Consider the following 26,937-nt stretch of genomic DNA (forward strand, 5'->3'; position numbering starts at 1 on the left):
CAGGTCCCCATTCTGCTTTCTTTTCAACATCTCTAGTTCCCTATAGGATGGTGAAAGAAAAAAGGGTTACGAAAATTTAGGCAAATTCTAAAAAGCCATTCGACATTGTTTCAACTAAATCAGGTTTATGTCCAACATCTTCTGTACATTTTCATGTAAGAATTCTCTAACCCTTCCGAAGTATCAATGAAAACGTTTGCAATGCAAACATATTTTTATTTTCCTAGTAGTCCATTTATTATCTTTAAATAAAGATTCCTGGGACTTCCCCGGCAGTCCAGTGATTAAGACTCTGCGCTTCCACTGCAGGGGGCGCAGGTTGGATACCTGTCAGCGATACCCGCCTGCCATGCGGTGCGGCCATTTATTTTTTAAAAATAAATAAATAAATAAAATAAAGATTCCTCCTCCCTTCAACTGACAGTAGTTATGAAGTCTAGCTTCATTGCCTGTACATACGTGGAAAAGCACATCATGCTACCAACAGACCCTGCCTTCTTCTGGCCCTAGTAACAATGCTTTTGTAAGTATACACACGCACACCATCACACCGAAAAACAAGTGTTCATTATACTCCCTGTATGTAAAAAGATGGGCTGTAGTTGAAAAGTATTCCTCATTTTGGAAGGAGGTCATGGCTTTATATAGTATTGTCCTGTATCAAGAACGCTCAATTTGACAGAATTGGCCCTTCGTTCATCTGGAAGAAGTGGAGGAAAACATGACAGCTTCCCTTCCGATTTTTCGTCCACTAAAATACAACCCTGCAGAGCAGCGTGCGCAGCGACGGCGAGGACCAGACGAAACGCATCCGAGAGTACCGACAGGGAAAGGAACAAAACTCCTTCAGGTAGGCCGGTTTCGGTGCACCCTCCAGGGGCAGTCGCTCACCACCCAAGTCATAGTTGTGAGAGAGACCCACCGACGACGGCGTACGCCGCGCTCTCCGCTGCGTTCGGTAAAGCTCTGACCCTCTGCCGGACCCCAAGCGTGGAACCTCAGACACACCACGAGGGAAACCAACGAAGCCCAGTTGCGCCGAGTTCGAACCGCCGCGGGAGCCGTTGGGGACGCCCCGCCCCGCCACAGCCCCGCCCACCGCGAAGACTCTGCGTGAAGCGACGCCGGACGCGCGGGGCCTGTTGGGGATTGTGGTCTGCGAACGCGTCCGAGCCTGCCCACCCGGAACTACATTTCCCACAATTACCGCCAAGACGCCCATTGGTGTGAGGGACGCCATGGGAAGCTGCGGCCGTCTGGGTGTCGAGCGGGCGCGCTCACGCGGGGCCTGAGGGAGCCAAGACCCGGGAGGGTGTGTAAAAGGACTGCTGGCTCCGCCCTCAGTCCCTACCCTTTGTAGGCCGGCGTTTTCCCCTCTGAGAAACGCTCCTCCGCCCCGGCCTTCACCTGGAGTTTCTTCAGGCTCCAGGTTTCCCTGCCAACCACGAGGAGTCCAGGGAGGAAAAGCGGAGCATAGGCGCCTATAACCCACGCCTCCCACGCCTCTTCCAGCCCGAGATCGCCCAGGCAGGGATGGGCGACAAGATCTGGCTGCCCTTCCCGGTGGTCCTCTTGGCCTCTCTGCTGCTGCCTGGGGCGGTCGGCTTCACGCCCTCCTTAGACAGCGACTTCACGTTCACTCTTCCGGCCGGCCAGAAGGAGTGTTTCTACCAGCCCATGCCCCTGAAGGCCTCGCTGGAGATCGAGTACCAAGTAAGTGCAGAGGTTGAGCCAGCCTCCTTCCTTTAGCCTAGCTGCACGTCGTCGCCTCTCACCGGCTTAGAAACTTCTTGTGGACGACCGGGGTGCTGAAGAGGCGAGGGCTGCCCGGAAGCGGCCAGCTCCGCGCCGGCACGCGAGGCGAGGCTCTCCCCGGGGTTGGGGACCGAGAAGTTAGGCGGGACCTGGAATTGACTACCCCCACCCCTCCCCTTTCCTCCAGTCGGAAAGAGGCCAGCTCTGGTGATGTCGGTGGTTTTTCTCTTTGTTTCATAATTCACCTGTGTCTTTTCTAGCCAGTACACGCTTCAATACTGGGAATTTCACAATACAGGCCTAATACACGTTCTCCTTAATCATTGGACGAGATGATGACACTTGGCCTTAATCACCCCCACCGCCCTCACTCAATTCCGGTATTGTAAATCTATACTGTCATTGCTTCAGTTAAGGATTTTTGAACTGTGACCATGTGATTATCACTAAATCCTACTTTGGAATATTTTGAAAGGGGCTATTGATGTGTTTAATGGTACATTTCCTTCTCAGTTATATACCCGTTATTTAAAAACCAAATGAGATCTAACTGTATATTAAAACTTTGTAATCTTTCGTTCAGCATTCTAAGCATTTCTCCCATATCATTGTTTTCTTTTTAGTATCTGCGTAATATTATAGGGAATTGCCTTAATTTATGCGGTCATTCCGGTAGAGGGTAATTTCTTAGAAGAAGTCTTGTAAGCTCCAATACAGCAAATTTCGATGTTTCTAAGTAGCACTGAAAAAAAAAAAAAAAAAAAAAGATGCCTTGGTGTGGTTCATCTCTCAATTTTTTTACAAGTTACCTAATTTTTAATCAGATGTTAATTTTTTATAGTTGATGTAGAGAATCTTTTTCAATAACAGGTACTGTCACATATAGAGCAAAATTAAGTTATTTAGAATTTTCCTCTGAAGGAACTTTAGAATTAGATTATTTATAGATGCATAAGGTAAGCATAGAGAGTAAAGTATCTAAAGTCACACAGTTAATGAGCAACACTGAGGCAGGAGCTCAGCATTTCTTGATTTCCAGTCCAGTTCAAAAGTTCATTTACTGAACAGTTACCATGTGCCAGTAATGGAGGAGTGGAGACGAGGACACGGGGGAAGGGACAAACAACAGAAAGAACCCTTTTCAAGGATCTTAATATTTAAAGGTTACTGGCTCATAAACAACTAATTTCAATAAAGTATGGTTAAATGCTGTTGGAGGAGGGCTTCTTCTCTGGGGTATCAGAAAAGAATTCCTGGAGAAAATAAATTGGAATCTGGAAAGATGCTTAGGTGAAACAGGAATGCCAGGAAGAAGGGGCATTTCAGGAAAAGGATCAGAATGAATAGACAGTTCTGAAAATGCATAGTGTTAGTGTTCTAGCAGTGGGCAATATGTAGTGGACGCTAGAAGTGCTGAGTTTTCAGTGGACCTTTAAGACTATAAAGTCTAGGGTGGGAGTAGAAGAAAAAGAGGTTGGAGAGGTCAGGAGGCTGGATCGTGGATCATGAATCTTAGCTTGTGTGCCATGCTGAGTAGCTTTGACCTTTGTCTGTATAAGGGCCACTGAAGATTAAGCAGTGTGGTAACCGTCAAAAATGTTTTACAGTGTGGAAGATGGATTTAAAGAGGGCAAAATTAGAGGTAAGGAAACCAAACGGGGTTAGAGAAATAGTCTAGATAAGAAAACAGTTTTTATTGTTCAAAATTCATCAGTATTTACTGAGGTATTAGGAAAGAAATCTATTTTAAACTACTTACCTCTTATGATTGAGAGCTCCAACTGTAGAAACAAAATGCCTAGGCTGAAATCCTGACTCTGGCACTTACTACCTGTGTGATCTTGAACAAGTTACTTAACCCCATACTTTTGAAATAGAGATAATAATAGTAAGAGTTGATTTGAAACAATTAGTTAATAAGTGTTCATGTACCATCCCTGACACATAGTAAATGTTCAATATATGTTAGTTTTTTTACATTTACACTTCTAGAGTTATATAGGTGGTATGGCTTAGCTTTATACTTTGCATCTTTCATCACTACAAGGGACTATTCCCCTAAAGCATCCTGCCTAAACAATTTGTTTTGATTGAGGAAAGAAGTAAAATCATTAAATGTCTGTAGTCCTAGACAATGTTAGAAGGGTTTAAAGGGTAGAGATCATCTTCAACCCTTTGTCTGCATTTTCCAACTCTGTGATTAATTTTCCAATAACTACAAGCTACTGGGTTTTGTCTTAGTTTTTAAAATGTCAGGGAACAGACTTTCTAGACATTGCCCTTGGCTTACTGTGACATATAGAAAAATTTTAACCGTTTCACACTTTTTGGGTTTAAGAGGACACTTTTAGGATAATTGACCAGCCCCACAATATATTAAGTTCTTGAAATTTTGAAGTGTCAATATATATATCTTATGAATAGATCATTCACTTAAATTTTTAAATCATTATTGAGTGCTTAATTTGTGTAAGCTTTATGCTAGATACTACAGATACAATGGTGAGTAAAAATATAGTCTGTGCATTTATGCAGTCTAGTTAAGGGGATAGACATTAATCAAATTATTACACAAATAAGTGTGATATTAGAACTCTAATAAGTGCTATGAAGCTAAGTGCATAAGCTATGAGAGTGTTTAATAGAAGGACTTGATTTCACAGTAGGAATTGAGAGAAGACATCCCAGAAGAGGTGGAGTTCAGATCTGTAGAAGAATCAGGCTTACTAGGGATAAGGGGGTGGAGCAAGGTGATGGATAAAAAGCACAGCATGTGGCAATCCAAGGCTTTGAGGAAGAAGACTGAAGAATACCTTTGAGGGACTGAAAGACTATGACAGAAAGGTGAAAGTGGGACTCGTCCATCATGATCCATTGAAGTCACTGGGAAGTTTAGTTTTAGATTTATGGTATTGTTTTATTTTATATTTTAAATAGGTATTTTGTATATTTTAAAATTAGCTTCTGTATTTTTAAATACCATTTTTAATGATTTCATTAAGCCTCACAGTCACTACCAATAATATCTTTTGTTTTACTCAAGTCATTGCTTAGTTTTGTCATATCACTTACTTTTTGATTTAATGGATATGGTTTTTGGTTTTTGGAGGAGAACCTTGAGTAATTCTTTCAGAACACTTTGAGTCCTTGGATATCTGAAAATGGCTTTACCTTTTGCTTTCTCTTCAGTAAATATAATTGTTTTACTTGGAAAAATTGAAGACATGGCTCGCTTGTGTTTTTTTACATCTAGTGTATATGCAAGAATGCTGATGCCATCCCAGTTCTTGTTACTTTGTAGTTCTCTACTACTACTCTTTGGAAGTTTCTAGGTTGTTCTTTTTAAATCCTTTGGAAAAGTCATTAGGATTTTTGGATCTTTTTTCATTTATCCTGCTTCACATCTATTAGACTCTTGCAGTCTAAAGATTTTTATCTTTTGGAGCAGGAATTTTTATTCTCTGATTTGATAACTTCCTCTCCATTTCTCTTGGTTCTCTCTTTTTGAAATGCTTTATTAGGTGGGTATTTGAAATCTTTAGCTCTGTCCTTCATAAAGGTCTTACCATTTCCCTCATACTTTTCATCTATACTTTTTCACCTTGTTCTGAGAATTCCTTGGCTCCTTTTAGTTCTCTGATTTTTAGTCTCCATCCAGCTCCATTCTGCTGTCATTACATTCGCTAAGGCTTTATTTGGGCAATCACATTTTTGGTTTTTCTAAGAACTTTTTCATATCAGCATCTTCATTTTCTGTAGATTTTTACATTCTTGAATTTCTCTGAGGATGTATATTACATTTATCTGATAAAACATATTTTTAAGTCTGTTTACATTTTTTCAGAATTTGATCCTCTGAGAAGAACCAATAACATGAAAAAGAGGGCATCAATTTCAACAAATATTTGGTGTGTCTCTAGTCTGTTTTGAGAATTTTGCGATTGATAGAAATTGGTAGCTAGATGTATTCTTTGCTCAGTGGAATATCTTCCAGAAATTCCTTAGTCTTCAAATCTGTTAACAGCTTTCCTAGATTTCCAGTGTTGTTATAGATTATTTATATCGTTATGTTTTCTTCATTTCATTGGGATTTAAAGAAGAAAAAGAACTATGTATATTTAGCTAGCCATTTGAAACCAGTACTGTTGATCAGTAAGTACAGCACAAGAATAGGTAATCTATCATTCCATTAAAGCCACCAAGAAAAATAAAATGGTGTTATATAAGAAAAAGAGTAGCCTTTGAAGGCAGATTGCTGAGTTCAAATTTTGACCATGCCACTTATTTACCATATCACCTTAGGCAACCTTCTCTGTGCCTCAGTTTTTTGTGGGGTTTTTTTTTGGGGGGGGGTGTTCGTTTTGGGTTTTTTTGGCTAAAATGAAAACAATAATAGAACCTTCCTTTTAGAGGTGTTGTGAGGAATAAATCCACATAAAGCACTTAAAACAATGTGTGGCATAAACTGTAATTGTTGGCTGCTGTCATCATTATCATCATCATCATCATCATCATCATCATCATCGGGACATTTTGAGATTGTAAAGGAACAGGTTCTTTCCTGTTTCCTGTACTTATTCTTTGGCCAATAAGTAAATGGCCTGCTTGGAATATATAGTTCATATTGGGAAATAATAGGTATTGCTTGAAAAAGTCAGTTGGAATCAGATCATAGAGGCCTTGAGTTCCAGGCTAAGAAGTAGCTAGTTATTATTTTATTGAGGAGGAAACAAACTCAGAAAAGTTACATAGCAAGCCCTAAATTGCCCAAGGAAAAGCGTCTACCAATTGAACTACCTTCTGTGTTTCTACTCTACAGGGCATCTGTTTTAAGAAGATTATTTCAGTAATACCCATAAGACATAAATTTAAGTGATGGCAACAGGAATTGGCAAGAAAGGGACAAGTTCCAAAAATGAATGGAATTGAACCAAATGGTCTTTCTGCTCCTTCCTACCTCAACATGAGTCTGTTGACTTTCTTACCCCTCTAGGTTTAGAAATGAAATCTTTTCATCATATGATCTACTTAATATAGCTTTTTATTTTTAGAATTCGTAAAATGTGCTCTTCTCTTCTATGCCTTCCTACAGGTTTTAGATGGAGCAGGATTAGATATTGATTTCCATCTTGCCTCTCCAAAAGGAAGAACCTTAGTTTTTGAACAAAGAAAATCAGATGGAGTTCACACGTAAGTAATCTTAGTTGGGTTCCTTGATCTGAATACCATTGGGCACAGGAAAATTAGCACATTTGATACTAAATGTTAGCATTAAATGATTCCATATGAACATTTTAAACAGTCCTTGTTAGTGATCTATCTTAAACTAAAATGTCATCCATTAATCTTATCTTTTTTAATTTTTTTTTTTTTTTTTTTTATGGCTGTGTTGGGTCTTTGTTTCTGTGCAAGGGCTTTCTCTAGTTGTGGCAAGCGGGGGCCACTCTTCATCGCGGTGCGCAGGCCTCTCACTGTCACAGCCTCTCTTGTTGCGGAGCACAGGCTCCAGACGCGCAGGCTCAGTAATTGTGGCTCACGGGCCCAGTTGCTCCGCGGCATGTGGGATCTTCCCAGACCAGGGCTCGAACCCGTGTCCCCTGCATTGGCAGGCAGACTCTCAACCACTGCGCCACCAGGGAAGCCCAATCTTATCTTTTTGTTTAGGCATTTCCTTTTGATCTTGACTAAGTTTTTGTTTTTTTTTTTTTGCTTTGGTTAATGAGATGAGTATACCATAGGTACTGCATTCAATCTATTGTGGCATTTTAAACCTGCCTTTCTGGCTAGCACAGGCTTTTTCTATTTTAACTATAAGTTACTGTTCCAGGTATATATCTTAAAGTTTCTTGAACTACTGGCTATATCATTTTTGCCCATTGTTTTCATAAAACAGCAGTACAGTAATACATCTTTGTGTGTGTGTGTGTAAATTTTTATTTTACTCGAACCTCATTCTTTTTAGATAATTAGAAGGTCTGAAAGTAAAAGATCTGACCATAGGAAACCATATAGAAATAAAATAATTTTTATAACTCTGAGTTTAGAGTTTGATAAAAGCCCATATATTGTATCTCTTATATCTCATTTCTCTTTTTTCATATCTCACTGGTGTTTCCTTATTTCATTCTATTATTTTACTGCAGCACTCTGTTTACTCAGTATTGTTATCATGTTTAAACTGTGAGTATATAGGAATAAGATCAAATATAGAGTGTCTAATATTTGCCATAAACTAGACTTTGCATTTTATATGCTTCTAAATTAATCATTCCAACCCACTGTGACAGATAGATTCTTTGATTCCCCAATTCCCATTTTACAGACAAGGAGGCTCAGGGAAATTAAGTAAGTCTGCAGGGATACACATTTATTAAGAGGAGGCAGGATGAACCCAAATTCTTGCTTTCTACCATACGATGCTTAGAACATCTCTGGCACATAGCACTATGTAAGTACTAGCTATTTATAATCATTGGCCTTTGTTAACCAAAGTACCTGCCATGTAATTGATACTCAGTAAATACTGAATACATGTATGAGTGAACGAGGTGGGGAAAATGTTTCAACCATAATTTTTTAAGTGCTTTTGAAAATGGCGTTTTACCTATACAGAGCTCTAAAAAAAATCTGCATAACTATTGATAAATAAAATCAGAAGCGGTAATTTAAAAAGTCAGTTAAGATTGATATACCAGAATTAACTATGCTTTCTCTTTGATAGGTGTATGAACAAGAAATAAAAATGTAGTTCACCTTTAAATTTCAGAATATAGAAAATGTATATAGAATTTCTGTCAATTTTAATTTCTCTCCAATTTTCTGCTTTCATTTAGAGATAAATTAAAATTAACTGTTAGGGGGAAAAGGTATCTTATTGCTTTCTTGCATAGAATTACCTCTCATTAAACCATTGGGAGAAAAGAATGAGTTTATAAGAGTTCACATTTATCGAGTTCTTTTGATGTGCCAGGTCATGGTTCTAATATGCACTTTACATGTATCAATTTTTTTTTATTCTTCCCCACAGTCCTATGAGGTACATGATATTATTATCATCTTACCAATGAAGAAATTGAGGTATAGAGCAGTTAAGTAAGTTGCTGAAGGTTACACAGCTAATGAACAGCAAAGCCAGGATTTAAGACCAGTCAGTCCAATTCACTCTTAATCACTACACCAGATTTACAAATCTACTTTCTAAAAATTAGATTTAAACAAAAATTTATCTTTAGCTATATTAACTTTTTAAAGGCAACTAAAAATCTCAGTTATACCACTGGAACAGTTTTTTTCTTAAATTAAATCTTTAAAACAAATGCTGTCCTTCCAGAAGTCAGGGTTAGTAAAAATATCTCCAGACAGAGCCTTAAACTGCTTAATACTTATTTGTCCAGTACTGTCATATATAAAAGCATTTTTCTAGACCACTGAATTAATATTACCCTAACTCACACCATAACTTATAAATTTTGGACTACTTATGCTAATTCTTTTTCTACTTGAAAGGAAAATTTACTCTATATGCTTTTATTTGGATAATATTTTATATCATTTGTAGTAATAATATTCCTTTCTACTAAAGGTAGTCAACACAAATTTAGAAAGAAATTAATATAGGAATGACTGACTATGAAGTAGTAAACATCTTTTTTTTGTATACACATGTTGAAGCTCATACATCTGAGTCAGTGCTTCTCAAATTTTTTTCATTTTTACCCCTGTCCCCATACAACCTTTTTAGGCATTTTTTTCCTCATCATCCCCCATGAAATTTTAATACCGAAGATATACTACATGCCCCTTTTTTTTTAACTATGTATATCTGTGCTTTATATATAAAAAGAATAGGTACAAAGCTTACCCTTTTTATCCAATTCAGGGTTAAGAATGACTAAATAAATTTGGGTTAAATAAAATTAAGACTAAACAAAATTAAAAGTTAGATTAAACAGTTATTAACATTAAATTTAACTTTATATTTTCTGAATAACTTTTAATATAATTTATCATATATTGTGTCCATTACACATGCAAATTAGCAATTTATATACATAATAGCAATGTAATTAAAATTTTTAAAATCATTCCAAATATTTTTCAAGAAAAGTAGAATGATTAAAAAAATTACATTAACTTCTTAAAAAGTACTTTTAGTGACCTTAACTTTTAACTTTTGCTTGATGTGGGAAAATAACTTTAGCTACTCAATAGTCATTCAATATTATTGACTTTTTTCCCCAGTGTTTGCCATAATTGATGATGGGTTGAATAACCTTTGTAAAATTAAATAATAAAATATAAACTAGTTTTATCCAAATCTTCACCCAAAATGCAAAGATTAAGAGATAAAATGTATGAAAGCAGTGTGTAAATTATGAAGGAATATACAAGTGTTGACTTTTATTTATAGTATATACGCTAAAATCCAATCACATCGCTGAGTAGTTATCTCTTATGCTTAAACAAAAACAGTAAGTCACAAATAGGGGGAAGAAAAACAAGATTGGCTTAAAAGATGAAGATCACACAAGGCTATAGAAAATAATGCAAGGCACCTCAAAAATCGAAGATCAAACATACACACCCACAAGGGAGCCAGTGGCATCATTAGGCATGTGTAGGCCACCTCTTGCCATATGACTTCTAGATCAAGCAATCAACCAATCAAATGTCCTCCAATCACAGCTATCTATTTGCTAGCATTTTGTAGCAGTGTTCCTGGACACATTGTGTGTGTCTTCCATGAGCTCATGCTGCTTGTGATATGCCCAAGACAACCCCATGAGAGAAAATTAAATACTAAGGAATAAGATTTTGTCATAGGATTGAGCTTTGGAGGGCCATGATACTATTATAGCTTTTTTTTTTTTTTTTTTTTTTTTTGCCCATCTTGAACCAGTTTTCACCCCTAGGGGGCAGTATCCTCTCATTGAGAATGCATAGTCTAAGTGAATAGTCACATTTGGTGGTTATACGCTTACTGTATCAGTGATGCCATTCATCAGAATACACTGGAAATTTTTCCTCAGGAAATGCCCCACATCTAGGTCATATTACATAATGGTCACAACATTTTATTTTGTTTTGTTGCTTTTAATATTGTTCCCCCTGTATCCATACCAGTGTTTGCTTCAGGCTCCTTTCAAAAGTTAAATGAATCCTCAAAAGACAAAGGTTTGTCATGATTGAGGAGACTGCAGAGAATACAGACAGGCTCTGAGCAGTACTGCAGAAAGATCAATTAACTTGAGAGTCAGATATCCAAGCTTCATGTATGCCTGTAACAGGCTATGTGATCATGGGCAAGTATCTTAATCTATGTGAACCTTATTTTACTCGCCTTGATAAGGTCGATTATGCCTACTTTCAAATATGATAAGGATTAAAAGAGATAAAATGTGTCAAAGCAGTATGTAAATTATGAAGAGGTATACAAGTATTGGCTATTTTTATTTATCGTATATATGCTAAAATCAAATCACATTGCTGAGTAGTTATCTCTTACGCTTAAACAAAACAGTTAAGTCAGAAATAAGGGGAAAAAAAGGATGGAGATTGGCTTAAAAGATGAGACTCACATGTTGTTCAGAATGTTGTAGGAAATAATATAAGCTGCCCCAAAATTTAAGCGATCTAGCATATTGGAGATAAGGAAAGTTCAAAATCATTTAGACCAACCTTCGTGAATAGTTACAACGAAAACTAAAACACAGGTTGAACTTTTTTGTGGCCAGCAGTAGTAAATGTCATTAGCCTGTGCAATATTTTGTTTAAGTTTCTCTCCACAAAAATATTATTAGAAAGCTATTTTGCTAAATTAACTCTGCCCAGGTCAATTATCTTGAATGTGAAGACAAGATCATAAGTTGTTATGAGTGGCATTTATTCAGTAAAGGTAATGCCACTGCGAGTAAAGCTCTGGTTCTTGGACACTGAACTCATTCCTAATTTTTGTAAACTATTACAAAGGTGTACTTAATCCAAAGGGGCCTAGAAGAAAGCATTTAGGACAATCCATCACTGCTTTTGAAAACAAAGCAAAACTCACTTTACAGATTAATCTCAAAGGGGAGGTTTGTAGTGATATTTCCATGTGAATTGAACTCATTATAAATTACTTTTAATAATGTATAAATATTAAGGTTCATTGTGAAGTATCATGTATCTAGGTTTTTAATCCTGTTTTCTTCCAAAAGTTAGGTCAAGCTCATTTGCCCAATTTACTGAGTAAATGCCAAGCACATCTAAGTTGCAAGTACTTGAATATATATTTCCAGATTGCTGGTTTCCCAAGAAATTTTAAATTGTCTTTCAATACTAAGCAAGTCTTTCCATCAGTAACCTGTCCAATTATTATAAACCATGTTATTCCTTCTCTTTTACAGTAGTTTGTCCTTTGATCCCAGATGGAAGTACAGATAACTGAAGACATGTCCTCTTTTTAATATAGGATAGAGACCGAAGGTGGTGACTACATGTTCTGCTTTGATAATACATTCAGCACCATTTCTGAGAAGGTGATTTTCTTTGAATTAATCCTGGATAATATGGGCGAACAGGAGCAAGAACAAGAGGACTGGAAGAAATACATTACTGGCACAGATATGCTGGATATGAAACTGGAAGACATTCTGGTCAGTATGGTTTAATAAAATAATAAAAATTACTAACATCTAGAGACCTTACTATGTGATAGGCACTGAGCTAGGCATTTTATCTGCATTATCTCACCTAATCCTTACTTAATTCTATGAGGATTATTATCTCCATCTTTCCAATGAGGAAAATTATGGATTAGGGATATTTGGTAATGTCTCTGTCACAGAACCAGAGAGAGAGAACTAGAATTTGAACACAGACTCTTAACTGCAGAACTCCCTTAGAATGTTCACAAACAGAAGACTGTAATAATGATCTGCAGCACACTTGCACATATAATAAAACTGAGTAATTTGTAAACACTCAAGATGTTCAGGCATTTTTTCCCACACCATAGTTTTTATAACATGAAATTTGATATTACTTAATTTTGGGAACACTGTTAACATTACTTAGCCAAACCTGGCAGTTATCAGAAACTAGCACTACACTTAGGAGTAAAAGCTTTTAGATTATGGCTTCTTGACTTGAATTGCTTTATGCGCTATTTATCATAAACATGCATAATGAAATGTGCATGTATAAGAACCTACTTGCTAATAATAGTACTGCCAGTGACGGGGAGAAAGATCATTACCCTTCGGCCACAGCTAGATGTAATAAAATGATAGAATTCTCAGTGATATTTATAAATAGCGTATATACCTGTGTTATAGAACTTTCTGCAGGAGAAATAATGTGATTATTCCAAGTTTGAAACTATATAACCTCTAATACTCTTATAACCTGAACTTTTTTTTTATAATATGATATTTTGATCACTTTGAGGTTTCTTAGGAAAGCAACTATCAAATTATAAAAGAAGAGACATACTGTAGATCAGTTAGCTTAAGAAGTCAGAAAATTAAATGATCATATCATATGTGTAATTCCTTAGTGACTGAGCTCTCCGAGCCTTGGTTTCCTATTATCCTTGGGAATAATACCTCTAGAGTTGTTGTGAGGATGAAATGTGATATGGCATGTATATAAATGCTTTAAACAGAGTCTGGCACCCAATAAATGTTAGTTTTCTTACCTTCTCCATTGGTGTTACTGTGAATACAAACAAAGGATTAAGCTTAATTGGCATGAATTTTTACCATGAAAATTTTTGATCTCATCATTTCATATGTATACTAAACTTAGTTGAATTTTAGAACTAGAAGAAGACTTAGTTATCATTAGTCCAGCTCCAAACTCCCTTTCCCCTTTCATTCCATTTTATACGTAAGGAACTGGCTTAAAATGGAAATGATGTATCCATAGTTTCACGACTAGTCCAGTCTTCTTCCCACTCATTTTTTAAATCTCAATCATATTAATATATTCTCCCATTTTAAATTTATATTGCCAACAAGAGCAAAATAGAAGTAGTTGTAAATTTTGTTAGTAATTCACTGCATTCTCAAGAGATTGACTTCATTCACAATTAAACAAAATGACCAGAAAGTTCAGATTTAAATATAGCTTAAAATACTTGGTCTTTTTTGAAAAAAAATAAAATGTCTTTCAGGAGGTTTTTCATTTACTCCCCCCCAAAATTGTTATCACAACAGCAAACTTGAATAAATAATTTTATACTTGACTATCATCGTCATGATATTGAAAAGAACTATGGATGGTCTTTTTATTTGGGGATCTGAATCCCACATTTTTCTGGAAAATATACCATTGCTTTACAAATGTGCCCATATGATAAATATTATATTTTGTAGTTTTGTAGGTTTAGCAGAGCAGTCTGCAATTTTGTGTATGTTTTTTGCATTTAAATGAGGATTTTAAGCAAGGTGACTATCCAGGAAAATCTGTTTCTAGTATTTTCTTATTTTTGCCATCAATACTTTTCGAATTTCGAATCTCAACTTCACCTTATATTCATGTAAACCTATAGTTTTTAAATCACTTCTCACCAGGACCCTACTATAAAAATAGTTTTTTCAGAAGATGTGCAACTTAGAATGCATCTTGATAAGCTTGTTTTATGAATGTGATCTTGGAACATTTTTGTATTAAAAACATTATATTTTTTATGGTTGTTAGGGCTAAGAAGATAATGTATATACAATTACTGGCACTATAGCACTCAAATGTAGTTTCACCTTATTTATTTTCAATTCACAGTAGCTTTGTTCATTTTTAAAATAACTAATTATAAACAATAATTTAAATACATCATGAGAACTATTACATAAACTTTATATAATAAAGATCTTTAGGTAATCTAAGTAGTACCCACCCCTTAATTAAAATTGTGTTTGGATATTAAACTAGTAAGAGTACTGTGAAGCGTATTTTTAAATTAACTTAAAATTACTGAGCATTCTTTTACAATAAAATTATTTTTTTTATCTCCAGGAGTCCATCAACAGTATCAAGTCCAGACTAAGCAAAAGTGGTCATATCCAAACTCTGCTTAGAGCATTTGAAGCTCGTGATCGAAACATACAAGAAAGCAACTTTGATAGAGTAAATTTCTGGTCTATGGTTAATTTAGTGGTAATGGTGGTAGTGTCAGCCATTCAAGTATATACGCTGAAGAGTCTATTTGAAGATAAGAGGAAAAGTAGAACTTAAAACTCCAAAGTAGAGTACTTAACATTCAAAAAAAGGGACAGAAAAATGCAATAAACTGTTACAGTCAAGACCATTAATAGTTGTTTGCAAAACGTTTTCAGGCATTACCATAAGTGTGAAATAAATATTAATTTTAATGTGAAAGGAAAGTCTTCACTTTCATCCGTGCAAGTAATCTTATTGTTCCAGTTGTACTTAAGTGTATAACAAGTATTTTGCAGGTATAAATGAATGAAGCCATATTAATAACGGCAGTTTCCTACGTTTGAAAAAATTTTGCAAATGTCATAGGTGATTTAAATAAATGAACTTTGGGCCTAAATGTAACACTGAACTATGTTTTTAAAAGACTGTTACCCAGAAGTTTCTTTGTAAATGTGGCAATTACAAATTAACTGTAGAAGTTTTTCAATATATTAAGTTATAAATCATCTGAGAATTACCTATCATGGATATCTTTAGAAGACAAAGACTCAACTTTTCTCTTTTTACATATGTATCTCCTAAATGTAAATAGAAGCATAGCTGTGAAAAACAGATATGTGGGATTTTTATAATCAAATATATTTCATTTTAAAATATTAGCAAATAGTTTTATATACCTAGCTTACATTCCCAAAAGCTGACATTTTGAATAATTCTTAAAAATGCTAAGTCATACTTATTAAAATTAGGACAGATTTTCTCTTTGAAGAATAAAGATTGCTCTCAGTCTCTGTAAGGATACATTCTGTCTAATCATTAACTAAAATATAGATTTTAAAATTAAATGTGAGGGAAAATCATTTTATTTTTATATTATCAACAGTGTTATATTAGTTTTAACGTGTTTACTGACTTGGATAATACATTAATACCAGCAGTTGTGAAGGAAATATTGCTAAAAGGATCTGGACCTAATGTAAGTAAATATCACTTTTGTGTTCTCAAAATCAGTAAGAAAAGAATAAACTCAATATAAAAGAATTTAGAGAATATCCTATCAAAATAAAGTTCACTTAAACTATAAATAAAGTATTTGGAATCTGATTGGCTCATCATAATGACTCAATCCTAATATAAATTATGAGATTAATTTCCAGTTAACTGGAAGAAACTGTGGGTTTTATTTTTTTATAATTGTTTTATTCTGTTTTGAATTATCACTTATCAGTATTCAAGTACATTTTACAAAACATAAGCCCTACTGGGTATAAATATTTATTACAGTTTTTATTACAACTTTCATAAAGTGACCTTTCTGATCACTGTATTTATTGACATTCAAATAAGGATTGGAAACCCACAGAAGTTTAAACACTCAATATGTGAATAACCCTATAGTCTCTGCCATCCTGTCTTACTCAAATACTAATAATTTAATGAATTAAATAGAATTTTTAGGTTATACCCATTTGTAATATTGTTTATGACATATACAAGTTAGAAACAATCAACTTATAAACTTGAGTATAGAACAACCTCTGTGGGTTAGTACTGCTGGAATTCTTAACAAGCAATAATGATATCCAGAGAGAATGCTTTCATCTATAATTTACACTCAAGAGTGGTACAAAAAGAGAGGTATTTCCCTCCTTCTTATATATTTCCCTCTATTCTTCTTCAGAAAAGAAGTTTAGATTTCCCAACTCTGAAGCTTTTTAAAAATGAGATAAGGTATGATTACCTTAATTGGTCAAGAAAATGCTCCTAAGTGTCCAGGAGTAGCCCCTATAACACATGCAAAACAAGGGCCAATTAGATTTTTGCCTATGAAGAGCCCTCCCTTTTCCCCTTCTGATACACTCATAATAAGAAGCAAACTTAAAGTACTATAGCTAATAAAACAGTACAGATATAAACTACTGCATCTTTTCTATAAAACTGTGATTAAGAATTCTACCTCTTACGTATGGCTGGTTACTGTACTGATTCTTTACCTAACAATAAATTTGTTACATCACCTACATATGATTTGTGTCACTGATTTTAAACCATTGATTCAGTAACTTACTATATAATAATGGCCTTATTTGGAAAACAAAGAATTTAAGAATATTGAGGACAATTTTATTTTTATAGACAAAGTGAAAAGAAGAGATTTAAGAAGCATGTTACCTGTATTAACCAAAAAGTAAAATTTGTAAGCAAATTTGTACTAAATTCTTTAATATTTCTAAAGGCATATTGTTTATCTGCCTCATATGGTTTTTTTAATGTCAGTATTGTTTTGACATTAAAATTATGCTAAAACTGAGTAAACTATTTATCACTTAACAGCTTATTTTGTCTTCAGTTTTTAATCATACAAACTTTTAAAATACTACAATATTTAACTGAGGCCTAGAGTTTCACTATGATTTGCATTTGGATCATTAATGATTGCTATTCTTTTACGTGAATGTCAAGATATAGAGGATAAGTGGTTGAAATAGCACTGAAATAAATGATAAACTGAAATGTAATTTTATGTTACGTATGTTTATCCTTCTTAAGCATTATTATGTCCTAACATTGACAAAAATTGAGTACCTATAATTCTGTGCCTCCTCAAAGAAAATTCTTTATCTGAAATTTTCAAAGATATTGATTCAGCATGTAATGGTTTTTCAGTTGAAGTGTAATAATGCACAATCAGTGTTGCTCAAATTGCTTTATAATTATGAACAGACACAGCCATATTAAATAAGCATTGAATACTGTGCTGAGTATATATAATAAAAATTACAATCAAAGAATGTCTTATTTATCTACCATTGTAAATGCTGTCTAATCCTTAAAGCCTTCATTGATATCATCTTCACCAAGTATGCTCTCCCTTCCATTTGAAAACCCATATGTCTCTGCACTTTTTATTGTATATCATTCTACCCTGCATTAGATTTCTGTTTATATATGTACTTATTCTTCTGTTGCCCAAACATGCATTGTAACTAAAAGGTGCTCAAACTAAAGGGGCAAAGATCATCAGTTCTGAAAGTCTGGGATGCTAAATAAGCTAAATAAGCTTGTTCCAGTCTTCTACCCCACTGAAGAAATTGATTGTTTAGGACTGGAATTTGGCTCCAGAATCTTAATTTTTCACCCACGCAATTTGGGATTCTGGTGTCCACATTATCCTTGGACCATTTGCTAACTGGGTGAACTTGGGAAATCAAAACTCCTTTGAACCTATTTCTTCATTTGTATAGGTATTTTAAGTAACATCTTAAAACTCAGTTAAAAGAGCATTAAGAGAGTCTAGTGCTTGGTGAAGGTTGGTATATTATTGGTGATTTCCTTCACACCATTTAGACAAGCCACTCTTCCCCCACAAGCTGGTAGAATTCCTTAGGCACCTTTCTGGTTCTGCACGCCCATCACTTTCAGGTGTCTGGGCTTCTGGAAGGCTTGTGTCATTAGACAATGGATATACAGTTAATGTGTATCTAGGAGAATGACACAATAAAGAATCCACACCTAAGATGACATCATCTGAGAACGAGCATATCATGGATGCCAGATCCCTGCATCTAGAAGAAAAGGTGGGGAAATGCAGGGCAGGGAAAAAAATTAGAGGTCTTCAATGACCATGAGTCAACAGCAAAATGAACAATGAGAATCAGTTATCCAACAGTGAAATGAATTCCCTTATATATAAAGAAAGCAACTACTCCCCAATCTTGGAAGTTTTCAAGTGGCAATAATGATCAGACATAAAAGGGATTACTTCTATATCTGGTGTAAAATGGAAGGATGGACTAACAAAACTAAACTTTTTTTTTTTAATTTTTTTTTTTTTTTAAATACATTTATTTATTTATTTATTTTTGGCTGTGTTGGGTCTCCGCCTCTGTGTGAGGGCTTTCTCCAGTTCTGGTAAGCGGGGGCCACTCTTCATCGCGGTGTGCGGGCCTCTCACTGCCGCGGCCTCTCCCATTGTGGAGCGCAGGCTCAGTAGTTGTGGCTCACCGGCCCAGCCGCTCTGCGGCATGTGGGATCTTCCCAGACCAGGGCCCGAACCCATGTCCCCGGCATTGGCAGGCAGATTCTCAACCACTGCGCCACCACGGAAGCCCCCAAAACTAAACTTTATACTCCTATTTCAATTTTAAAAGCACTAAGTAATACTGTCTAATCCTTAAAGGATTAGGAGAAAGCTGAAAGAAAAGGCCAGGGTTTCAAAAGACACATTGTAGAGTTCTATTTTGCTGGATTCTTACTTGGTGTTAAAAAACAAATTGGAAACAAAATTTAAAACACAATACTGTTTATAATTACTCCAAAGAAAATGACATACTTAGGTATAAATCTAACAGAACATGTACAAGATCAGTATGATAAAAATTATCAAATGGCTGGTAGAAGAAAGACCTAAATAAATGGAGAAACATACCATGTTCAAAGGTTGGATGGCTCAACATAGTAAAAAGATCAATTCTTCCCTAAATTGTTCTATAAATTTAACATAATTCTTATCAAAATCCAGCAAGGTTTTTTTGTAGACAAGGACAAGCTTATTCTAAAATTTATATGGAATGGAAAGGCAAAAGAATAAGGCAATTTTGAAAAAGAATAAAGTCTACATATATAAAGTCTTACCTTATAGCTATAGTAATCAACATGGTGTGGTACTGGTGGAGGGACAGACACATAGATCAACAGAACAGACATTCTAGAATACACCAAAACAAGTCCAACTGATTTTTCACAAAGGTGCAAAAGCAATTCAATAGGGAAAAGACAGCCTTTTAAACAAATGGTGCTGGAGCAACTGAGACAAACATAGGTAAAAACATGAACTTAAATATTAAAATGATAAAGCTTTTTGAAAAAAATATGAGAAAATCTTCAGGTCTTAGGACTAGACAAAGAGGTTCCACACTTGACACCAAATACACGACCCATAAAAGGAAAAACTGATAAATTGGACCACCTCAAAAGTAAAACTTTTGCTCCATGAACAACCCTATTAAGGGATGAAAAATTAAACTACTGATGGGGAGAAAATAGATGCAAATCACATATCCAAAAAAGGACTAGAATATATAAAGAATTCTCAAAGCCCAACAGTTAAAAAAAAAAAAAATTCAATTAGAAAATGAGCAAATGACATGAACAGACATTTCACTGAAGAAAATTTGTGGCTGGCAAATAAGCACATGAAAATAAGTTTAACATCATTAGCGATTAGGATAATTCAAGTTAAAACCGTAAGATACCAGTACACACCTACCAGAAAGGCTAAAATAAAAAAAAGTAGTTACAACACCAAATGCTGGCAAGGATGCAAGAGAACTTGGATCACACTCTTACATTGCTAGTGGGATATAAAATGGTAGAGTCACTCTGGAAAATATTTTGGCAGTTTCTTATAAAACTACACATGCACTTACCATGCAACCCAGCACCTATACTCTTGGACACATCCCTGAGAAATGAAAACGTGCTCAAATAAAAACCTGTACACATTATTATACACAGCAACTTCATTTGCAATAGCCCAAACCTGGAAATAACCCAAATGTGCTTTAAAGAGTGAATGGTTAAACTTTGGTACATACTATGGAATACTGAGCAACAATAAAAAGAATAAACAATTGAAACATGCAACAATTTGGATAGACCTCAAAGGAATTATGGTTAGTGGGGGAAAAAAATCATAAAAGGTCACACACTATACCATTTCTTTTATGTAACATTCTTGAAATAACAAAATTATAGAGATGGAAAACGGATTAATGGTTGCCAGGTGTTAGGAATGGAGGAAAGAAAGGGAATGTGGCTAAAAAAGGCAGCCTCGGGATGGAACAATTCAGTCTCATGATGGTTACACAAATCTACGTGTTATAAAATTCACAGAACTATATACACATACAAATGAGTGCTTGTAAAACTGGTGAAATCTGAGTAAACTCTGGTTTGTACCGACATCAATTTTCTGGATTTAATATTGTACTATATGCAAGATGTCGCCATTGGGGGAAACTGAAGAGTACACAGGAACTCCCTGCACGTTTTTTTTTTTTTTGCAATTTCTTGTGAATCTATAATTATTTCACAACAAAAAGTTAAAACAAAAACGGGGCAGGTGAATTTTATACCTGGAACAGACATTACTGTGCTGTAAAATACATATTTCTAAATGAGCCCAGGAATAAGTAAAATAATTTAACTTCATGTTAAATAAAAACAAAATATTCTCATTGAAAAAAGAATTGTCATTTTAGGTATTGGTTCAATTCTTAAGAATTTAGTTATCAGTAGAAATGTGAAACACTGTATTCTTCAAGGCTCTTAAGGAATTGAGCCTGATTGTTTTGACATGAAATACGAAAGAAGAGTCAAAAGTCAACCTTTTTCCTTTTTAGAGCGATTCGATTTTCCAAAATATCATCCAGAGGTTATACTACAATGAAGTGGTTATTAGAATACTGCCATGTGAAGACTACACCTACTTCTCAAATATTGCAAAATCATCATGTGAATCTCAACAGAGAAGCTATCCTTGACTTTTTCAAATGCTAACTTTTCACTCGACAATCATGACATGTAGGTATAAGGAAAATCTTAAACAGTGGATGATTGATTCCTTCACCTATAAAGGTAACAACGTCTTTTTGCTGTAAAGGATCTTAGAATTAAGGCATATACAGGACATGCAGCTGAGAAGCAACTTATTAAGTATATAAACCATTGTAAACTCTTAAATGCCAAAGGGACATAAATTTAAAAACAAATGTGCTGGCAATTACTACTTCACTATCCCTTGGACAAATAGCAAAGGAGTAAAGAATGAAAAAGGTCATTTTATTTAGAATGAGGAACAGGGAAATGCTAGAAAACATTATGCATTTGGCTCCTTACTCTCCTTTGATAATACATTTCCTTTCTGGCACCCAAGGGGAGATCAGGATGCAATACTTTTATATCCCCATAGCCTCTTAATACAAGTTACATTCATTACAATATACCCAAGGCAAGGTTTAATACTTTAGAATATGAAAAATTTGAGCATTACTATATCCTGTACTTTGGAGAATAGAAAAGCAAAGAATATGCCTTTAAAGAGTTGATGGTTTACCTGGGGAGGAAAACTAGTTAGTATCCAGGAATTATCAGCTACTCATTTTTCCAAGTCAGCTGTCATTCATTGCTTCAAGTTTTGCCAGATTCCTCAAATTTATGTTGCGTCCCTCTTATGTGCACCCTCTACACTTCCCTTTCAAATCACTCTTCACACCGTATCAGAATTAACGTATAAAAACCCTATACAAGACTCTAATCTCTAAAGGCAGAGAACATGTCTATTCTATCCACTGCACCCAGCACAATGCCTAGAACACAGTAGTTGCTGATGCAAAGATGAGGCACACTCTTTATTAAGTAAAAAGTGAAGTTTCAAAACAACATGAACAATCCTCTTTAAGTAAAAACAGAAACAGATAAAAAGTCTTGAAGGCTAAGGCTTATATACCATTATCTCTGGATTGTAGAACTTGGAGGAGTTTCAGAACTATAAGTTTTGTGTTATCTGAATTTTCACTGAAATATTTTTGTATCATAGTTGAAAACAGTAAACCTTTTTCACTTGGGGAAAAAAATAACAGAGTTGATAAAGATTTCCTCCTCTGTTTTTCTCATCTACTACCTCCATGCCTCCCAATCATTGCCCCTTTCTTCTAAACCACATCTTCATTTTCTTAGAATCACTTCACTAATTCTTTTTGTTGCCAGCTAATACACAACGTGAAAGTAAGCAGAAAAGCAATACATGATAAACAAATTAGCATTATTTCCTCCAAGTCAGATTTAGATGAAGAAAAGGAGTACTTTAAACCCCAGATGTAATTTCTATTACAAGAAAATCTATAATTGGAGAATACTGCAGCTTCCTTATGAAGGGAAGGAACTGCCTGTTGATTGTTATATTTAACTAGTTTTCAATTATTACTACTACTAGACTATAGCAAATGCTTGTCATTTTCTACACCTAAATTTATATTTCTCAATACCAAAAACACAAGTATAATTTCTTAAAGAGGTCACTTTCAGTAACTACCTCAAATATTTTAAGGCTGCTTTGCAGAGTTAGCCAAGAAAACCATCTGACATTTTTACTCACTACTCTGAATACCTTATAAATATTGTAAGTATCAGTATTACTGACTCTGTTTCCTTCCCAGAACAGAGACTTTACCTCATTCTTATTAAAACTCAAACTACATTCACATTAGTTTTTTTTCAGTATTTCTCTGATTTTTATTACAACCTGTTTTTTGTGCAACACCATTCAGAAGCATGGACTTTTGAATCCCCAGTATAGAGTATCCATCTGGAAAGCCCCAGAAAGTATTCTCTTGAAAACATTTCCAAGTGCTTTTGCTTCAGAATAAGCTTTTAAATAAAACAACACAATGGTTTCTCACTATGTAGGTATTGTTTCAAAATACCAAATACTTCCTTTGTTCAACTAATACCTTAGATCTGCTCTAATTATTATTTTTATTCTATGATAGCAGGTAAGACACATTTTTATTGAAAATTTTCAGCATACCTGCCACAGTACCATCATGAAGAAATCTGAATGTTCTAGGTCTTTGCTTGAAGAACGGTGATGAGCAAATGTTTAATAATAAAGAGCAGAAGCTTCTGGGAAATGCCTGGCAGAAGCAACAACTGTTTAAAAATAGTCTTGTTCCATAATCCCATCCTACACCACTTCTTTACTTATTTCACTACTTCCAAGCATCAACCTTTTCTTCCAATCAAGCCTATCTTCCTTACTGCTCTCTGAACAGGGCTGCTCTATTTAATGACATAACTAGCCTCCCAGGGCCTCAAAACTTAAAGACCCATGAACTGCTCAGTCAAGTACTGTCAACTAATCTCTCTAACCTCTCTCATAAGTATTCCCAACATCCCCACTGCTTCTACTACCTCAGATTTACCTAGATTTAGGGACTTCCTTGGTGGCACCGTGGTTAAGACTCTGCGCTCCCAATGTAGGGGGCCCGGGTTCGACCCCTGATCAGGGAACTAGACCCCACATGCATGCTGCAACTAAGAGTCTGCATGCCACAACTAAGAAGTCAGCCTGCCCCAACTAAGAAACCCGCGAGCCACAACTAAGGAGCCCGCCTGCCGCAACTAAGACCCGGCGCAACCAAATAAATACAATTTTTTTTTTAAAGACACAGTTAAAAAAACAACAAAAAAAAGATTTACCTATATTTAGATTAGCCCTAGCTGGCTTTGTACCTCATATTTCCCTCTAATTCATCCTACATCCCAGTGCCAAATTAATTGTAAACCACACCTTAGCATAGCAGTCCCATCAGAATCCAGATCATTTCCAGCCTCCACTATGTCACACACTACCCAAATTCTACTATCTTTTCTGTGTGTGGGCTTAATGCCTTTGCTTACCGTTCCTGTACTGTGGAATGCCCTAGTGTGTTCCCTTCTCTACAAATCCTGATCACTCATGGTCCAGTTTAAATTCCTTTATGAAGTCTTCCCTAATAATTCCTTTTCCCAAACGTCCTCCACAGCCAGGCCCCAGGCAAAAGTACTCTCTCCCTTCTCTTAAATGCTCTTGCCACTCTTGACACTTTAAATAGGTAAACATATACGTTCTAAGCTTCCCAGCAAAGAGGAAGAGATAACTGTATCTACTTCACATGTTCCTCCTGGTAGTGTCTTAGAAAACAGTAGGCCCTCAAATATTGAGTGAGATGTTCATTCTCAACTCCAGGCCTATTCTTACCCTGTTCCCTCATTTTGAACTTAGCTTTTCTTTCCCTTAGCCTCTATTTAACCCATCCTTCAAGGTACAACCTAAGAAATATTACACCAAATTAATCTCATTTCTCCAGCAATATAGCACATATTTGGATACCTGTAGTCATATGCTGTTTCCAAACGTTGCTTAATTCTCATGTTTATATCCTAAACTCCCCAAGACTGTACCATTCTCTAAAGTATGCTCATTGAACTCCCACCCCACCCCCACCAAAATTCCATCTCCTTGAATTTATTTATGCTGTTTCTTATCCTACCCTATTTTTGCCCATCAAAATCCTATCATCCTTGGAGGAGGGATGGATTGGGAGTCTGGGATTAGCAGATCCAAGCTATTATATATAGACTGGATAAACAACAAGGTCCTACTGCACAGCACAGGGAACTATATTCAGTATCCTGTAATAAACCTTAATGGAAAAGAATATGAAAAAGAATATATATGTATAACTGAATTACTTTACAGCAGAAATTAACACAATGTTGTAAACCAACTATACTTGAACAAAATAAATTTTTAAAAAATCCTATCATCCTTCTGAGCCAAATTCAAATGAGATTCCCTTCAATAAGTCCTTCCCTAATGCCTCTCTTAGATTTACTCTTCCTATGGAACTCTGTACCAATATTCCATAGTACCTAACATATTTCAACTCAAATTTAATTCTATTTATGTTTGCATCCTCCGTAATTTAAGAATTCAGAGCAGGACTCCTAATACTTCATTTTTCTCTTACAAGCAACTCACAGGTATTCAAAATATAATTGCTGCATTTAAATAAACAATAATACAAAATGGTTTGAAAAACCATTTTCAGGAACTGAGGCATACAAAAAAAATCCTGCAATAATACTGAAGTAGGTTGAATCAAGTCCCCCAGAAGATAAAAGTCTGAACTTCAAGTACTTGTGAATGTGAACTTATTTGGAAACAGGGCTTTGTAGATGTATTTAAGTTGAGGATCTTGAGATAAGATCATCTTGGATTTGGTGTGGGGCCTTAATCCAATTACTGGTGTCTTTATAAGAGAAAGGAGAGGGAGATTTGATACAGACTAAGGTTGTATAAATTGAAGGCATTAAATGGAATGATATGTGTACAGCCAAGGAATGTCAAGGACTGCTGCCTACCAGAAGCTAAGAGAGAGGCACAGAATAGATTCTCCATCAGAGGTTCCAGAAGAACCAACCTTGTCACCACCTTGAGTTCAGACTTCTAACCTGTAGAACCATGAGAGATAAATTGCTTTTGTTTTATGCCAAGTTTGTGGTAATTTCTTATGGCAGCTCTAGGAAACCAATATATATAGTTTTTTAAACATCCAGAAAAATATATTTTTTATCTTCAAAAATAAGCGCAATAATGAAGTTCTTAAGAAATAAACAGGTTTTGAATTTTATTTAACTAAAACCGGATTTTACCTAAACTTATGATATGGTAGATAAGCAGTGGCTTACCTTAAACTGAGTTTAGGGCAACCTCTCAATATGAAATGTCTTATGTTAAAAGTATACAATTTTAAAAGATGTAAAACCAAAGTTATACCTACATATACTATAATTTAAAAAATTCATGCCAATTCTCAATAATCATGATGAATAGATGAAGTTTTGTTTTATGAGGTTATTTTCATTACAATATAAATCTTAATGTTCTTAATGGTGAAGGTTCAAAATTTCAATGTAACAATATTAGGTATGGGTCAATATTTTGTTTATTCTCTATCAAAAAAATTTAATCCAGCACTACCTTTTAACTCTTATATCATGTTTCTAAGTTATCTAACTTTTGCTTTTCTAAGTCAGAGTGTGCTTAAGTAACACAAAACTGATTTCAATGATCCTAAAACAATAACAAAGCCATCAAATTCAAAATATAAGTAATTCCACACTTTGTTAATCTGCTTATCTATGACACTGGCATTTTCAATTAGCAGATGAAATTTTATTATAACAAGGCTAACAACACACATAGTTTCTCTAGAAAGGGCCCCCAAATAAATGTAAATTATATTTTAAAACACTGAGTCTTACATTAAGTACTACTTTTTAAGTACAAACTTATTTTTTAAATATTTTCAAATTTAAAAAAATTATTTCAAAAAAATCAAGAGTTTGACCCTACTGAGACATTTTAAATTATACCTTCCACATAAAGGCAATAAACAGCATAGGTAACTTAATTTTACACATTTTCCTGACTTA

General features: G+C 35.1%; 1 protein-coding gene across 2 annotated transcripts; it reads left to right on the forward strand.

Moving 5' to 3' along the window:
• The first annotated feature begins 1,222 nt into the window (after positions 1 to 1,222).
• On the forward strand, positions 1,223 to 17,648 carry TMED5 (transmembrane p24 trafficking protein 5). Of its 2 annotated transcripts, XM_061186308.1 has the most exons (5): positions 1,223 to 1,713; positions 6,848 to 6,945; positions 12,206 to 12,389; positions 14,310 to 14,362; positions 14,750 to 14,903. In XM_061186308.1, the coding sequence occupies exons 1-5, from the start codon at positions 1,534 to 1,536 to the stop codon at positions 14,811 to 14,813; spliced, it is 579 nt and encodes a 192-aa protein (XP_061042291.1). In that variant the 5' UTR covers positions 1,223 to 1,533; the 3' UTR covers positions 14,814 to 14,903. The 2 variants fall into 2 exon arrangements, with proteins under 2 accessions (XP_061042291.1, XP_061042290.1); XM_061186307.1 differs by lacking the exon at positions 14,310 to 14,362 and having other exon boundaries at positions 14,752 to 17,648.
• Positions 17,649 to 26,937: the final 9,289 nt, after the last annotated feature.

The sequence above is a fragment of the Eubalaena glacialis genome, chromosome 3 (genome assembly GCF_028564815.1).
Source record: "Eubalaena glacialis isolate mEubGla1 chromosome 3, mEubGla1.1.hap2.+ XY, whole genome shotgun sequence".
In the NCBI taxonomy this organism is placed as follows: domain Eukaryota; kingdom Metazoa; phylum Chordata; class Mammalia; order Artiodactyla; family Balaenidae; genus Eubalaena; species Eubalaena glacialis.

Bases quoted from the DNA above. Each gene is read 5' to 3' on its own strand.
- TMED5 (XM_061186307.1), top strand. From the start codon at position 1,534: ATGGGCGACAAGATCTGGCTGCCCTTCCCGGTGGTCCTCTTGGCCTCT. The intron at 1,714-6,847 runs GTAAGTGCAGAG...GCCTTCCTACAG, and splicing joins CGCTGGAGATCGAGTACCAA to GTTTTAGATGGAGCAGGATT. The intron at 12,390-14,751 runs GTCAGTATGGTT...TTTTATCTCCAG, and splicing joins TGAAACTGGAAGACATTCTG to GAGTCCATCAACAGTATCAA.